Below are 18,446 nucleotides of genomic sequence, written 5' to 3' on the forward strand. Positions count from 1 at the left end.
TTGAAGGTACCCCCTCCCTTACCTCACAAATCCTTGGGGACACTCAGCTGTTACCATCTGTGTTATGGACATTTATGAAATTTTATCACTGGTTGTTTCAAAAATTTCACTCATCCCCCAAGAATTTCTGGGGATAAACTGTCAAATTTCATACAAATTCATTCCAACACCAATTCAACATCAACACTACTAGGCTTCCTCATAGCCTCCTTATAGGCTTCCTCATAGCCTCCTTATAGGCTTCCTCATTGCCTCATTATAGGCTTCCTCATAGCCTCATAGGCATGATAGCCTCATAGGCTTCCTGATAGCCTCACGCATTTATTTTGAACCATCGTTCCAATTGGATTGGTGTGATGTCAAGCCAGGGGTCTATACTTTGCTACTTTTCAGTATGCACATAGCTAGGCTCTTGGTTTAGGCATGGAGCAAAAAATTAAAATTTTTAGCTGAGTAGATTCCCCAAGGGCCAAATTAGTGATGTGTATATATAAAATAAAAGTTTTAATTCAATTATGATTTATGTTTAATTCAAACATGGATACCACTGGCATTGCTACACAATATTTCCCAGGAGTTTATTTACAAGATAGGTATAACAGGAAAAAATTAGGTTGATAATAATGTTGATGTGAGCACTAAATCCTTAATTTTACATATCATGAGTTCAAATGGTGAGTTCTAAAAGAAATCAGGGGTAATTAAATTATTTAAATTACTATGAACTCATTATGTGTGACTTTGAGGATTTTGTTCACTGACACATTTATTAGCAAAAGTCGAAATATAGGGCAGAAAGTAACATCAGGATGGTTTAATTGTCAGGTCAAAGAAATTCGCAAGAAGGTATCAGGTTGGATGTTTACTCAGGTGTTAACACACATTTCCCTATTACATAACAGACTAACACTTACCAAAGAAAAGATACAGAATAAACAACAGACAATTAAAATAAGATTAGTACAACATCACATCAAACATAAATTAATTTACCCTAAAAATATTTACAAAGAATCAGAACACAATGCAAACATGGAACAAATGACAATTAAACATATTCAGGACCTTTTCTGAGAATTTTGTATAAATAGGTACTTATATGTTATATAAGTAATGTTTATACATAGTTTGATTTTCATTACACCATGGAAGTAATATTGAAAGGAATAACATCGTCGTCACTTCAAAGGTTTCATCTGCGTTACCGCCCATCTTTCGATAACTCGTTAATTGGTTTAATATATGGCATGGTAATTGACTCTCGACATGTGATAGATCAAATCACTGACACTTTTCGGTCATTTTCGTGTTCCCGGAAAATTACGAATAGACCAGTTGTTGTCGTATGTACGTACGAAGTAACCCGAATAGTTCACTCGTTACATTCCGCTGCTGTACGCTACCGAATAGAGTCAGTCATTCAATGTTGATTTTAGTCTATTTTTCCTATTTATGTCTTTTTCGATCTTAATAGTTTAGGCCGACAGTTATCACATATTGAATTTAAGAAAAAGGGTGGATCATTTTCAATTTTAATACTTAAAACCATGCAGTTAATTAAGAAGACATTTCTGAAAGTTAAGAAGATGATTGTACAAAAAATATGTTTCGACCCCCTTTTATTAAATACGAATAATCCAAGTCTTCCGTGTATACCAGGCAAATTAAATATTCACAATTTTAAACGTTTCTATTCTTTAATTTGTACATAAACAAATTCATATAAAATAAATTTGCGATTAGACAGATAGCGTCAAGCTCGTATTGTATGGTTGATTTTCTTTTTGCTGTAACGTGCTACATTAATATTAGTATTCAATTGTAAACACTTTTTTAAAATAGATATAAATTTAACATGTTTACGAACTTTTGATCCCGATTTTCATTGTCCATTTTCAATAACGTAATCAATTACTTGAAAGTAAATATTTTTATAAATCTCGATAAACTTGGCACATTTCAACAGTAAAATATTCTATGTCTACATCTGTCTACATTATTTTGTTCAACATCATGTGAAACCTGATCGATTCATCGGTATTTAACTGTTTTACTCGGGATCCGCTTTTAACCGGAAAATACTTTTAGAACAGTTTAAAACAAACGGTAAAAAGCAAAAATATGCTAAATTAAATACAATTTTCCAAGCTAAACTGTTGTAGGTTGAACAGTTCTCGTCCGTTTTTCAAGTTTTTTACATCATACGACTTCTTTCTGAAGGTAGAGGTTTTATATGATACAGCGCCACCTTCTTATTAATAAACATCGGATTTCACACAGGTGCTTTATAATTACCGGACTCGATAAAATCATGTGACTGATAAGAAATTCCAGATGCCATTTTACAACCGCGGTATCACAGATAGTAACCAAAGGGGTCTTGCCGCTGAGACTATAATTGGATAAAATCATATGACTTTAGTACAGAGCTCTGCAGGCTGTTAATACATGCTAATTAGTCGTTGTTATTCCTTTTAAATATTACTTCCATGATTACACTCAGTGGTCATTATTTTAGGATTTTCCCAGGATGTGTGTTTTCTTTACTGTTGAGATGAAACAGATTTATTATCATATCTCAATCAGTTAGATGTGAAGTTTATCACATGTTCTTAGCAGGAGGTTTAATTACATCAGTTCCAATACAAATATACATGTCTTGTTAATTAGTGACCACTTGTGGCATTTGGCTTCCTTTGTCCTTTGTTCTTTATACATTAACCTGGGTGCAGTTTTAACTCCTCCCACATAGGAGTATCCCATTAAGAAGTTGTGTATTAAAAACCTGTGTATGCTGCCTTGAGTATCCATTTATTTAAATGCAGATTAAGCAGTTATTAGACTAATCTTGGCTCTAATAGTGTTTTAGCTAAAAACTTGCCACCCGCCGACCCCTCCTTTCACCTTCAATATTGCCATGACAGGGGAATCAATCTCAGCACAGTTTATAGCAGATTTATAGATTTCATTTATGAAATTTTATCACTGGTTGTTTCAAAAATTTCACTCATCCCCCAAGAATTTCTGGGGATAAACTGTCAAATTTCATACAAATTCATTCCAACACCAATTCAACATCAACACTACTAGGCTTCCTCATAGCCTCCTTATAGGCTTCCTCATAGCCTCCTTATAGGCTTCCTCATTGCCTCATTATAGGCTTCCTCATAGCCTCATAGGCATGATAGCCTCTAGGCATGATAGCCTCATAGGCTTCCTGATAGCCTCACGCATTTATTCTGAACCATCGTTCCAATTGGATTGGTGTGATGTCAAGCCAGGGGTCTATACTTTGCTACTTTTCAGTATGCACATAGCTAGGCTCTTGGTTTAGGCATGGAGCAAAAAATTAAAATTTTTAGCTGAGTAGATTCCCACTAGCAGAATGTGGTTGGTTGTTTAAAAAGATAAAAAGTTATGTGGAGACCAAAACTGGGGACGTACGGACGTACAGACGGACAAGGGTAAAACTTAATGCCCCCTCTACTACAGCGGGGGCATAAAAATATTTAACATTTGTTTGTTTGTTGATGCTTAAACCCACATTTTAGCATTCATGGCTTTATCATGACAGCCAAATTTGGTTTGGGGAGGAAGTCTGCTGGTAGTTTTAGCGTTTTAGAGTTTCTCATAATCTACTATAGTTTACACAAAATGGTTAAAAATTCGTAAGGGTTCCATGGAACCCAGTGTCCTGCCTACTTTTGCTGTTAATCGCAGGCTCAACAAAAATGAGGAAAAAAATTAATAAAAATATTCCTCTCTATACTATCTTTTGATTGTAAGTAGCTTCTGTCCAAGTTTGGTAAAAATCCAGGATAATTTATGAATCTAATAAATGTTTTAAAAACTTAAAGTGCAGACTGTATGTAATGTTAACTGGAAGAAAAACTAAGTCCATTTATAAGTAAAATACGAAAAAAATGGAATTTTTTTTTTACTTTTTTTACAAAATTTACTTCTGGATACTATCTTTTGATCATAAACAAGCTTCTTTCCAAGTTTGGTAGAAATCCAGGATAGTTTAAGAAAGTTATTAAAATTTCAAAAACTTTAACCACAGAGTGAATGTAATGTTTCATGGCAGAAAAACTAAGTCCATTTATAAGTAAAATACGGAAAAAATGGAATTTTTTTTTTACAAAATTTACTTCTGGATACTATCTTTTGATCATAAACAAGCTTCTTTCCAAGTTTGGTAGAAATCCAGGATAGTTTAAGAAAGTTATTAAAATTTCAAAAACTTTAACCACAGAGTGAATATTTGTGGACGCCGCCGCCGACAGAATGTAGGATCGCTATGTCTCGCTTTTTCGACAAAAGTCGAAGGCTCGACAAAAATCATCATTCAACAGTAAGAACTCCTACAAGGAGTCAACTGACAATTTGTGTCATGATGAATTAATAGTAGAACTTGTCCTGCTTGTCAATATTGATATAAACAGATTCTTTCAATCTACTAAAATTTCTGCCAAGAAACACAAAAATAGATAAAAGGTGTCTTTCAAGGGCAATAACTTCTATCAGGAGTCAACAAACAATTTTGGCTGTGTTGTTGTTGACAGATGTGAAGATCTTGTCTTGCTTGTCATTTTTACTTCTTACAATGTTCTACTGTTTACACAAAAATAACAGAAACTGGATAATCATCCTTCCAGGGCAATAACTCCAACTGACAATTTGGGTCATGTTGCCTTAGTAGGTCTGGTCCTGCTGGTCATTTTTGAAATTTACAGTTTCCCTCTATCTACTCTAGTTTCCACAATAATGGGTAAAAAGGTCTATTAAGGGCAATGAGGAGTCAACTGTCTATTTCCGACATATTAAATAATTTGTACATCTTGTCCTGCTGATCAATTTTGCTGTTCACAGTTTCCCTCTATCTACTAGATTTTCCCTACCTATAATACATTTTACCCCTATGTTTTATTTTTAGCATGGGCAGCCATGTTGGTTGTTAGGTGGGATCATCAGATCCATTTTTAAAACTAGATACTCTAAAGGATGATTGTGGTCTATTGGCCCAGTAGTTTCAGAGAAGATTTTTTTAAAAAGTTAACAGATGAAAGGCATCACAAAGTGATCAGAAAAGTTCACATGTTTCTTTGAGTCAAGCGAGTCAATAATACAGTGAAATTTCTAATTTGATTCAAGAATTTTAACTCCAACACAACTACTTCCTATCTTAAGAGATTACTTCACGTCAGAGGTCATCCTATAAGACATTACCTTTAATAAAGACCATAAAGAGAGAAAAATCAGGAATCAGTTGTTTACCTGTGAATCTATTCTGTATGCATCTTTGGACGGATCAAATTTTATCCATTTTCCATCAATTCCTTGGAAGGTATAAACAATATCTTTGATTAACTCTGATTCTGGCAATTCATAAGAGGCTAAATAAAAACAAAATTTACTATTATTTTCAGTTAGATAGTATTTTGGTTCATATTTGATTGAACACATTTTCTATAGAGATTATACACCTTATAGTTATTTGTTGGCCATTACTGACTTTAACAGACATTTCCGTAATATCTTGATATCGTTAGAGAAAATGTCTGATGCAACAATGTACCAGTGATTGTTGTATGACATCAATAATTCAAGTGTTGCAAAATCTCAGGTGAAGTGTCACAGATTCCAAAATAGTGATAAGGTCTAATGATGTGTAAACTTGGCAGAATAACTCACAGATTGAATAAAAGTCCAAAGGGAAAAATGTGTTTCATCCTAATAGTTCTCAATTCGAATGTTTTTTTTTATTTTCCCCCTTTCAGTTTTAACTTTCTATGAACCCTAGGATTCCATGTATGTGAATTGCACATGAATATATCACAGTATTTACATAGGTTAGGAAAGTAGATTGGCAATAGGGGCTTTTGAGAAGTTTAAACACAGGGAAAAATTCTAACAAACAAGTCACATTCAAGTATTTGTAGATATGTAATCATACAGGAATTATAAAACTATGATGTAAGAAGAATTTTATAACTGAACTTAGTTTACATAAGTTAAATAAGTTAGAACTATCTATTTTTACATTTTTAATCTAATTTTCATCACACTTTAATGCTGATTATATACCTTGTATTATATAGCTATCAAAGAAGATGGATGTAGAAACTACTGCTTTTGATATAACACTTTTTTTAACGAGCATTTATTGTTTTGTAAGTAACTAACTACTATTTTTGTACAGTACAATAATTGAGTAAATATATACTACTGTCTCCCCTGTTAATAGGTAATACTGTATCCCTGATTCTATTTCTGTGCAGTACAATAATTGATTCAGTAAATACATACTATTATCTCCCCTGTTAATAGGTATCCCTGATTCTATAACTGTTCTAGCACCTCTTGGCATTAATGCTGATTCTGTACCTAAAATAATCATAAACAATATTCTATTGTCTTCTTAATTCCATACTTCCTCATATCTTATTTTACTCATACTAGTTCTTTTGTCAGGCTCATGGAAATTTTTCAGGTTACTGTATGTGTATCCTTCAGTAGTGACTTCTACCCCACATCCATTTAAATGCATAATTTTATTTGTAAACATTTAAAAAAAATAAACTTGGTTTGTCTCTCATTGAAAAGAGCAATTCACTTATATTACTATGTATTGAATGTTTAAGAAATTGAACAAATACGACCTAAAAGACAGTCTGATAAAAGATTTGTTCCATTTGCAATTTTAATATTGATGAATGTTCTTCAACACTCATTATATAATCCTTTAGACAATCACTGTAAACAATAGAAGTATTACCCTTGGATTATTAGATGTTTGTTAATTTTGTTTTGAAGTTTATTTCACCAGCTATCTATTTTTTCACATACATATTCCTTATACATTATTCTGATACTTTACCTCTGTCAGTAAGTGTGGAAGCTAATCTCATGCCTGTACTTCTACTATTTCTGTCTGGGTCTACATGGGTGAAAGTTGTCCTGTAAATACAAAGTAATATCATCATCAGGACAATTTATTCTGTAGTTATAAAATTTAGTTAATTAAAAAATCCTTGAAATAATTTTTTTTTTTATCATACATACTTTCATAGATATTAAATAAATACTAAGGTCCTTTCATTTTCTAACTTTCTTTTGATATAAAACATTAATATGATTTGAATTAACATCATCAAAAGCAAAAATATGTTCATTATTTAACAATTATTAAAAGCAGTCAAAGTAAATCAACTGATTTTATGTACAAAGATCTTGCCTTTTTTTATTCAAGCATCACTTATAAGTCTTGTGTAGATCTAGACAAAAAGCGGGTCTGGAATATTAAGTCTGGTATCTTTGATTAGTTTTTTGTATAGCGAAAATTGATGTAAAAATCAAAATGAAATGAAATTAAAACACAAAAAGAATGTAATACATACACAGGTAAAAATGACTGTGGTATAGGCGTTGGATCATTACTGTTTATATCACTGCGTATACTACTAATACCACTGCTGCCAGAGGAGTGTGTGATCGAATGCAGTGAGGTTACATCTCTACTACCTGGAGTAGGGTGCTGCAGGTGACGTAGAGCAGGATTGAATGGTGTTGATGTAGCATGAGTGGGTAATCCAACTCCAAATACGGAACTTCCAAGTCCACTCTGTTAGAAGTAATACTTTTATCACAATAACTCGGATGACAACAAAATTATGCAAAAATACTATTTACAAATGAAAATTCATAGTCTCAAGTAGTTTAAGGCCTTCATTACAAGACACCACAATTCTTAAAATCTTGAGATATTTTGTGTTTTAAATTTTAGCAGGACATTGGCCTAAATAAAAGACAAATCTGTTTTTTTTATTCCTATTAATACCCCAAAAAATAGCCCTACTCAACCTAACCAGTATACTTATTCAATCTTGAGTGACATTAAGGTAAGATTATGTTTTTGAATGGTAAACCATCTACTATGACAATCTTTAGGTAAGATTATGTTTTTGAATGGTAAACCATCTACTATGACAGTAGAAAAGGAATAAATTCAGTCAACAGTTTAATTACATTTAAACGTCAACAGATGAGAGATTTATATGGAAAGGCATGAAGATAAAACCATAAATTGTCTACACAGATGTTAATGGCAGTTGTATTCAGTCATATTACCAATACAACCTTAAACTATTATCTGTTACTTTGTGTGTGTACTGTATGGTTTAAAGCACTATACATGTTGCTTTTGAGTAAACACATTTCCATTCTTTATTTTTGTGATTGTCATTTTACTGATCAAATTTGCCCAGAATTAGCACCTTGTAAAAATTACATGCTATACTCCTAACAACCAATCCACATCAGTCTTCATTAAAAAAAAAACTTTTTAATTGGAAAGAAAATCATTTCCCACAAAGTTACATACCTAAGGCTTGTAACTCCACTTTTAAAAGACTTGTTACTGTGGCTGATAAGATATTATCATGGCTAATACAAAATGCTGCTATTCCAGGTAAACATAAGGATCAATTATTATCGAAGGCATTTGTAAACTGTTAACAATGCCCAGAGAAAAGCAATACTTGAGCTTAACCTACCATAGATAAGGTACATGTAGAACTGTCAGAACACAAAATTTTATATGAAATGTAACACCTACGATGTGCTACAGCTACATTTGTCTCATTAGAGTATCATTTCTGTATTATCCATATCAATCAGTACATATTTCAGAGTTAAACTTACCCTGCTGGTTTCATTGTCTAATTTAGGTGCACTGTCGGCTAATGACAATAATAAATGTAGGATAGACCATCTATTTCTTAACACACCCTAAAACAGAAGTTAAATATATCAATTTAAAATTTGATTATCAAGGTTTGTTTAAAAGTGAAAGCCTATTCACATATTCTAATGCAAATATGAGAAGAGTTGAGGATAGGAATAAAATGTATTTATGACTTTATCCAGATATATTATATATTACTTGAAAAAGACTGGGAATATTATACAACAAAATTAAACTGTTAACACAGAGATATGTCTCGCCTATTTGTTATTTTGATAATGCAAATGCTGAAATTAAAATAGCAATACTTTAACATGTAAGTTATGCAAATATTCAAAGTCAATGAACCATGACTAAAGGTACAGGGCTAAACAATCTCCATGGAAATGAGATGTGCCAATGCTAATACAACTGCATACCAAATACCTTTGACTTTTCATAAGTCGTTCCCTTTAAACAAACCTAAACACAAACATTAACTTGTAAACTATGTAAAAGTTTCAACGTCAATGAACCATGATGAGGGGGCGGGGCTATATAATCTTCATGGAAATGAAACTTGCAAATTTGCATACCAAATATCATTGACTTAACATTAGTGGTTCATCTTAAACTGACCTAATCACAAACTAATACATGTATGTAAACTAAGCAAAATTTTCAAAGTCAATAGACCATGACTGAGGGGTAAGGACCAAATATTCTCCATGGGAATGAGATGTGCTAATGCTTATACAACTGCATACCAATTATCATTGACCTACCACTAACGATTCCCCTTAAACTGACCTACATGTAATCACAAACTAATACATGTTAACTAAGCAAAAGTGAGGGGCCGTGGCCAAATAATCTCCATGGAAATGAGACATGCTAAATGCTTATACAAATGCATACCAAATATCATTGACCTACCACTATTGGTTCCCCATTGCATTGCCTTTTTAGCTGCAAAACAGATTTCACAATGCCTAGGGTTTTTCTGTAAACCAGTCCCAAGATTTCTTGGTTCATAACTTTGCCTTACATTAAGGCCTTTCATTTCTATTAGTTTCATCTGGGGTTTTTTTTCAATGGTAAACTGAGATTGTGTTGATTTTGGGGACTTGCCTCTTAATCAGTTTATAATACTAAGAAGGAATATTTCCAAAAGTGCCATTCCAGTAGTAAATAATTTATTTATAGTAGAATTAAAAATTTGAAAATTGGTGACCCTAAAAAAACTAGACAGTTTTATATGTTCTACCATCCTGTAAATCTGTTTTTAAAGAATGATTGAGTTATTAGAGTAATTAAATTATCACAATTTGTCATAATTTTGTAAATAATTTGTGAATGTTCAGGATATCATTGTAGCTGTAACTTGAGATTCTCATAAATGATTGTAGGACAAGAAATGAAAATGTCTGTAAAGCACATATTAATTATCCAATAAAGAACTTTAAATTTTTTTCATAAAAGATCTCTCTCTTATTAGGAATCTGAATTGGTCATGAAAACAAAACGAGCTGCTGATCCCCAGCTAATCATGCTTCATGTATATGTACATACAATCAAAGTTATTAATCAGCTGTTTCTCATTTTTCATATTCCAATTATGATTACAAGAAAATCAAGAATCCTGTGTTAATTCTCACCCTTTAACTATTCGAGTACAACTGGTCGGCTCATAATTAATGTAAATAAAACAAATCAGCTGACTGAGCTGAGTGATTACTCAACATCCTCAGACACATTTCATCGTAAAATAATAACTTGAACAATCGCTCGGTTACCCGTTTGAATCAACGGAGGTATGTAGTTGGTGTTATATTTTTTTTATTAAATCGTTGACCGTAATAGTCCTGGATCACTTCAAAAATCGCGATTTTTGTCGAGCCTTCGACTTTTGTCGAAAAAGTGAGACATAGCAATCCTACATTCCGTCGGCGTCGTCCACAAATATTCACTCTGTGGTTAAAGTTTTTGAAATTTTAATAACTTTCTTAAACTATCCTGGATTTCTACCAAACTTGGACAGAAGCTTGTTTATGATCATAAGATAGTATCCAGAAGTAAATTTTGTACAAAAAAAATTCCATTTTTTCCGTATTTTACTAATAAATGGACTTAGTTTTTCTGCCAGGAAACATTACATTCACTCTGTGGTTAAAGTTTTTGAAATTTTAATAACTTTCTTAAACTATCCTGGATTTCTACCAAACTTGGAAAGAAGCTTGTTTATGATCATAAGATAGTATCCAAAAGTAAATTTTGTAAAAAAAAAATCCATTTTTTCCGTATTTTACTTATAAATGGACTTAGTTTTTCTGCCAGCTAACATTACATTACATTCACTCTGTGGTTAAAGTTTTTAAAATTTTAACAACTTTCTTAAACTATCCTGGATTTCTACCAAACTTGGACAGAAGCTTGTTTATGATCATAAGATAGTATCCAGAAGTAAATTTTGTACAAAAAAAATTCCATTTTTTCCGTATTTTACTAATAAATGGACTTAGTTTTTCTGCCAGGAAACATTACATTCACTCTGTGGTTAAAGTTTTTGAAATTTTAATAACTTTCTTAAACTATCCTGGATTTCTACCAAACTTGGAAAGAAGCTTGTTTATGATCATAAGATAGTATCCAAAAGTAAATTTTGTAAAAAAAAAAATCCATTTTTTCCGTATTTTACTTATAAATGGACTTAGTTTTTCTGCCAGCTAACATTACATTACATTCACTCTGTGGTTAAAGTTTTTAAAATTTTAACAACTTTCTTAAACTATCCTGGATTTCTACCAAACTTGGACAGAAGCTTGTTTATGATCATAAGATAGTATCCAGAGGTAAAATTTGTAAAAAAATCCAGTTTATCCGTATTTTACTTATAAATGGACTTAGTTTTTCTGCCAGTTTACATTACATTCACTCTGTGGTTAAAGTTTTTTTAAATTTTAACAACTTTCTTAAACTATCCTGGATTTGTACCAAACTTGGACAGAAGCTTGTTTATGATTAAAAGCTAGTATCTAGAAGGAAAATTTGTTCAAATTTTGTACCTGTTTATCCGTATTTTACTTATAAATGGACTTAGTTTTTCTTCCAGTTAACATTACATACAGTCTGCAGTTTAAGTTTTTAAAACATTTATTAGATTCATAAACTATCCTGGATTTTTACCAAACTTGGACAGAAGCTACTTACAATCAAAAAATAGTAGAGAGGAATATTTTTATTAATTTTTTTCCTCATTTTTGTTGAGCCTGCGATTAACAGCAAAAGTAGGCGAGACACTGGGTTCCGTGGAACCCTTACAAATTTTTCTTGTCACTTGCCATTTTTGTTTATCTGTGTGACTTGTAAATCACAAGTTGTCTCCCTTATACCAATTTTGAAATCATTCTGCGGGCAAGTTTCAGTGATTTTCAAAAATCTATAGGGACTAAAATCGTCATTTCGCTGGCAAGATTATGGCCTGATTACTGACATAACCAATTTCACTTAACAATTGAATTTAAACAAGTTATTCCTTTTTACCTGTGACTGAAGTTTTCTATGAAGATCAGAGAATACAGCAGCATCACTTTCCCTTCCTCTTCTGACCACTAAAAAAATCAACAAAGCCAATACAGAATATATACTGAACAATCTCGACTGTAAAAGACTGATGAATATAGTTATAGGACACCTTGTATATTTAAATATGTACCAAAGATGCAATTCTACATCACTACCCAAGGCCACAATTGTATGTAGTGATTGAAAAATACATTTAAAATTGGCCAACAATCACCTGTTTTCTATCATTTTTTATAAATTGAAAAAGCAGTAAGAAACTTGAAAAGGGAAGTAAAGTGTAAAATGCTTCTACATTGAATTTACGCCATATCTTCTTATAAGTTACATGTACCTCCTGAACATAATAGCATGAGGAACGAACTTCAATTTTATTAACTTGTAGCAATAACTTTATCCGTTCCCTTATGGCGTCATATCAAAATGTTATATTAAATGACAATGTAGTTTTAATCAAATGAATTAACTGTTGACACAGAGATATGTCTCACTTGTATGTAATTTTGATTGTAAAATGCAAACATTGAAATTTAAATGGCAATACTTTAACAAGTAAAATATGCAAAGCATGACTGAAAGCGCAGGCCAAATAGTCGCCAAATAATAATATGTAAACTATGCAAAAGTTTAAAAGTAAATAGACCATGACTGAAGGGGTCTTGTCAACTCATCAATAAAATAAGCGGTGCAAAATTACATCATGTGAGTAGGATTATGTGAAAGTTTTCAAAATCGGTTCAGGAGCAGAAGCACTTATCGGACGCAAAAGTGGGTCGTACAATCCAATCAAAATATACTGCCTGATTCAACTGACAATATAGCTTTATGCATCTTAAATAATGACATTGTGTATCCATTGAGGTAAGAAAACCTTATGTGTAACAATATGTATTGCTTTGCTTCTAATTAGAACTCAGTACTAAGATTTATACAAAGTTTTTTTTAAAGCCAGAATTACGCAGTTTTGCCCATACAGTTGTGGACAAGGTATAATCTGTTTTCATTTATGCACTAGCAGTTTTAATTAATTTCTAGTTTCAAAACTTGCAACAAAAACAGTTTTAATAAATATTGTTTTATTGTTAAATGAAAGAAAAGTAATTTTGCAATGTCAATATATAGTGCTATTAAAATTACAGTACATTTTGTAATACTTACATCTCCTTTTAATTCTTTCTGCAACCTGTATTTCATCACTTTCAACTAATGGATCAACTTTGCTGAAATTGTAAGTTAACACAAATACATTTATTATTCATTACAATTTAAAAAAAAAATTTCTCTTGAAAATAAAATAAATAATAGGACTAATATTTGTATGATCACTTGTTGGTTTTGTGTTATTGTGATCACCAAATGTCATTTCTATAATGGTTGTGTTACAGTAAACAAAACTACCAAATGATATCAAGGTCTGAAATCTTCCAGGTTTATTGATAAAATAAACAGGTTAGGGGAGGATTTGTGCCTTCAAACTAGTTTAACCCTGCCACATTCTGTATGTGCCTGTCCCCAAGTCAGGAGCCTGTAATTCAGTGGTTGTCGTTTGTTGCTGTGTATCATATTTGTTTTTCATTCATTATTTTGTATATAAATTAGGCCGTAAGTTTTCTCGTTTGAATTGTTTTACATTTGTCATTTCTGGGCCTTTTATAGCTATGCGGTATGAGTTTTGCTCATTGTTAAAGGCAGTATGGTGACCTATAGCTGTTAATTTCTGTGTCATTTGGTCTCTTGTGGAGAGTTGTCTCATTGGCAATCATACCACATCTTATTTTTATATATATATGGTACTCAGTTCAGCGCACGCATGTGTTTGTATTAACATTCATTAGGTACACATGAGTGTGATATTGAGACCTTAAGATTGGGTATATAAATACATTAAATGAATGAATACATCAAAACTGTATGGGTTGCATGTATCTTACCTTCCAACTATCCTTAATGCATGCTGAAGAACTGGTAAAATAACATCTACAAAAATTTACAAATATAACATTATCTACGTATTCTAAAGCAGGAAATTGTAGACTCAACAAATAGGAAGTTCCATATTTTAATGCACAAACTGTACAGTAAGCAAAAAAAACAGCTTTTTTATCAGTTTTAAACGCTTAACAATGAATAAACTTATAATCAATACTATATATGTAAGTTTATAATGAGTTCTAATATTTTCTCAATGAAAAATAAAAAGTGTACATGTGTTTGCAAATGGTGATTGTTTGACCCCTGAGTTCATGTTACATCAGTATCTGGACAGTAAGGCCAATTTACATCGTTGGAATTAATAAGGTCTGCAAGCTAAACAGTGGGAATATAAACAAAGCAGTTTTCTCTTTTAAACAGGCGCATATTTTTCTAGGTGCTGATTTGTTTTGATACTAAACTGTCTTTCTCTGTGTAGAATTGTCTTTCATCGATGCCAAACTGTCCTGGTTTAATCGTCTATTAAAGGTACAAATTATTACATTTTTTATTAAATACTTTAAATACAAAAAAAAAAATTACAAAAAAAAGATGTACCTGAAGATAGAGTTTCTTTGTTAACATTGAAAATTACCTCATAAATAAAAGTCCTACATTTTTAACACCAGAACCAACATCCGATATGTTTTCATATTTCAGTTACTTTTTCAACAGAATTTTGTGGGGAATTCATTTTATTTTTCGCAATTTGATAAAGAGTCCTTTATCATGTTTATTGTTCAGCCCTCAGTCTAGTCCTAATAATTATGAAGTTTGAAAGGTTATTTAAATTTTTTATGATGTCATGTCTTTCTACATCATAAAGCCAAAGCCATTTTTTCAGCTGGAATTTCGATTTATATTTATATTATCTGGAAATTCTGATCCGTCATATTTTACAGAGTTCAGTATTAAAATTTATTTTATACTCTCCAAAAGTGAAGGATCTTTGAAAATCTGGGAAACCATTTGAAAAAAGCACTAGGTCATGGCCAACTAGAATGGAATTGCAACTTATTTATAAATTACTTTTGGATATTTCTGGAAATATTTTGCACCACCAAGCACACAAAAGGTAAGAATTGTTACAAATGAAATGTATATAATGCAAAATTTCTAGACGACAGTTAAGCTTTCAAGGCAAACTTCCAGCCAAAAAAAATGACTTCAGCCTTCTGACGTGGTAGGAAGGCTTCCCAGCAAAATATTAAAATCGCCTTTCGAGATGTCATAATAATTGGGACTATCCTCTGTCATGTCTGTCATGAAGCCAATGATGAGGGTATCTGAAGGGTAACAGACTGTTTTTAAAATGATAGTAATATTTTTGCATTGTCTGTTCCCGCTGAGGAGCCTGGTAGTTCTCTCCGAGTACTTCAGCTTCCTACACCATAATAACAGACTTCCCAGTGTCTCAACACTCCTTTTGGAACGGGGATTGTCCTTGGTGTAAATAAGTTTATTTTAATATTAATAAAATTGAGAATGGAAATGGGGAATAAGTCTGAGACAACAACCCGACCAAAGAGCAGATAACAGCCAAAGGCCACCAATGGGTCTTCAACGCGAGAAAATCCCGCACCCGGAGGTGGCCCTCAGCTGGCCCCTAAATAAAATTGTGTACTGGTTCAGTATTTTAATATTGTATTTATATAGTGTCATAGATCAAATTTATTCGTTCAGTGTATGTATACTTGTTTTTGTTAATATGTCTTTTTGATTGAATTAAGCCATTTCAATTGATATTGTATAGTGTGTCTTTCTATGTTGAAATGTTACACTACTATTTCAGGTTAGGGTGAAGGTTGGCGCCTGTTAAATCGTTTAAACCCGCTGCATTTGTTTGCACCTGTCCTAAGTCAGGAACCTGTTGTTCAGTGGTTGTCATTTGTTGTTGTGGTTCTTAAGTGTTTCTCGTTTTTTATATAGACTAGACCGTTGGTTTTCCTGTTTGAATTGTTTTACACTAGTCATTTTGGGGCCCTATATAGCTTGCTGTTCGGTGTGAGCCAAGGCTCCGTGTTGAAGGCCGTACTTTAACCTATAATTGTTTACTTTTTACACATTGTGACTTGGATGGAGAGTTGTCTAATTGGCAGTCATACCACATCTTCTTATTCCTAATTAATATTATGTATGAAAGTTATATATAAACAAGTCGAAATTGAAAACAACGTTCAAACCTATGATTGCGTTGGATTAAAACCGCAATTTTTATATGTGTGCATGCAAAACAAATTTCTTGGTAGAGGGGTCTAAATACAGCACAACAACATTTTCCAAAAGACCAAAAAAGTGAAAAAGTATATTTTAACAAAACGCATTTGACTAGCAGGTCGAACAACAGATGTTCTTAAACCCTGCTGACTGCCATGGCCATTGCAAAATAAACCGATCACCAGATGTAACAAAATGGATCTTAATTATTAATTTAATACCAAACAGAAAACAATAAACTTGTGGAAAAGATGGTTATATATATATATATATATATATATATATACATGGTTTTTTTTATCATGTTTCCATATTTTTTCTTAATCATTTTAAATTATTAACGATCAGTATGTATGTTAGATTGACCTTATCGTTATTTGGAAATCTGCGCCGCTTGACCCAAGAATCTGCACCGCTTGAACGTCATACAACAATCACTTTTCCATTGTGGCATCAGATATTTTCTGTTGTGACTTCAAAATTTTACAGGAAACTTTTGTGATGTCCAGTAATGGCGGACAAATAGCGATAAGGTGTATTGCATGTGTTGGTTGTGTGGATATTGTATGAACTTTGTGATTTGTATTGATTTATATGCGCTACATGGGCCCTTTAATTTGGAATAAAGACATTTGATTTATATATACTAGTTAGTGACACATCTCCATTAAACCTAATACAGAGCTTACACAGATTCCATTGTACCCTCGCAGCTCTGGAGGGGTGCTCTGAATAACAGAGGGGTCTTAGTAAATACATAAATTCATAATATGTAAACTGCAAGAATAATTGATGAATGGAGAACATTTTACTGTAGTTTTAATGTTGCAAAAATAAGTATTGAATTCTTATACTCTTTCACAGATATTAAACATATGTCTCATATTGTATTAACTTGATTACAGTTTTTTTGTTAAACTATAACTGAGACTACTATAACACATGTGTTATAGTAGTCTCAGACTATAATTTATAAAGACAAAAACTCTGGTGCATGTCTGAAGATGTTTGATGTCAGATTTTGGTAGATAACACTGAACACATTTAATTACCCTCAGAAAGCCCTGTTATTTTACAACAAAGTTTCTGTAACAATAATGTCTCAGTTTCATTTGTGCCCCTCCTATCCATAGCACAAAAAGTGCCAGATATTGACCATTTGCAAGAGAATTGTTTTGCCGCGCTACGGGCAATGCGCATGTAAAGTAAAGCTATGTTATATTTTCGAATGAAAAGAAAGAAAAAATAAACCTTTAAACTAATCATATTGTTTTTAATAATCTTTATACATGAGCAATGAATTATAGAAATTGTGAGCAAAATCTTGATACGAAACTAAAGTCTGAAGATATTAGAGGGGGTGATCTCAAAATACTGTTTAGACATAGATAGGACTGTCATGCAATGCATAAGTCCCTTTATAATAATGATTAATATGATGGAACATTATTTTAACTGGTAGAAATATTATGGAATATTATATCAACTGCAACTAATATTACAGTATCTGTTTTTAATCTGAGATTACCATAACCAGAGACATATATCGAATACAATGTATTATATGTTTAGAAACTGATAGTTTAAATCTAATAAACTGGTTTTCGATAAATTTAATGAAGGCTAATCCTGACAAATTCCAGGCTATAGCCATCGGGAAAAAAACAAATAAACATAATTTGACATTCAATTTAAATGGAAACAAAATTTCTTGGAATAACTATAGATTCGGACGTAAACTTTAACAGTCATATGTCTGAAATATGTAAAAAGGCATCAAGACAATTAAATACTCTAAAACGTATGGGTAAATATTTAAACAGGCTAGGTAGGTTAACAGCATACTACTCATTCATTCTTTCGAATTAACTATTGTCCAGTAATTTGGCACTACTGTAGCGGAAAAAATTCTTTTCAAATGGAAAAAATGCAAGAAAGAGATCTTATATTC

General features: G+C 32.0%; 1 protein-coding gene across 1 annotated transcript in view; it reads right to left on the reverse strand.

Moving 5' to 3' along the window:
* Window positions 1–17,682, reverse strand: part of LOC127737738 (gamma-tubulin complex component 3 homolog) — a 53,180-nt gene extending 35,498 nt beyond the window's left edge. Inside the window, exons 1-9 of the mRNA XM_052248602.1 lie at window positions 17,548–17,682; window positions 14,239–14,284; window positions 13,466–13,527; window positions 12,269–12,336; window positions 8,704–8,790; window positions 7,401–7,624; window positions 6,881–6,960; window positions 6,310–6,387; window positions 5,278–5,396 (exon numbers count right to left, since the gene is read on the reverse strand). Coding sequence (XP_052104562.1) covers window positions 5,278–5,396; window positions 6,310–6,387; window positions 6,881–6,960; window positions 7,401–7,624; window positions 8,704–8,790; window positions 12,269–12,336; window positions 13,466–13,527; window positions 14,239–14,284; window positions 17,548–17,626 — 843 coding nt within the window. The 5' untranslated portion in view covers window positions 17,627–17,682. The remainder of the gene's footprint in view (window positions 1–5,277; window positions 5,397–6,309; window positions 6,388–6,880; window positions 6,961–7,400; window positions 7,625–8,703; window positions 8,791–12,268; window positions 12,337–13,465; window positions 13,528–14,238; window positions 14,285–17,547) is intronic.
* Between the last annotated feature and the right edge of the window lie 764 nt (window positions 17,683–18,446).

The sequence above is a fragment of the Mytilus californianus genome, unplaced genomic scaffold, assembly GCF_021869535.1.
Source record: "Mytilus californianus isolate M0D057914Y unplaced genomic scaffold, xbMytCali1.0.p SCAF_4, whole genome shotgun sequence".
NCBI lineage: Eukaryota > Metazoa > Mollusca > Bivalvia > Mytilida > Mytilidae > Mytilus > Mytilus californianus.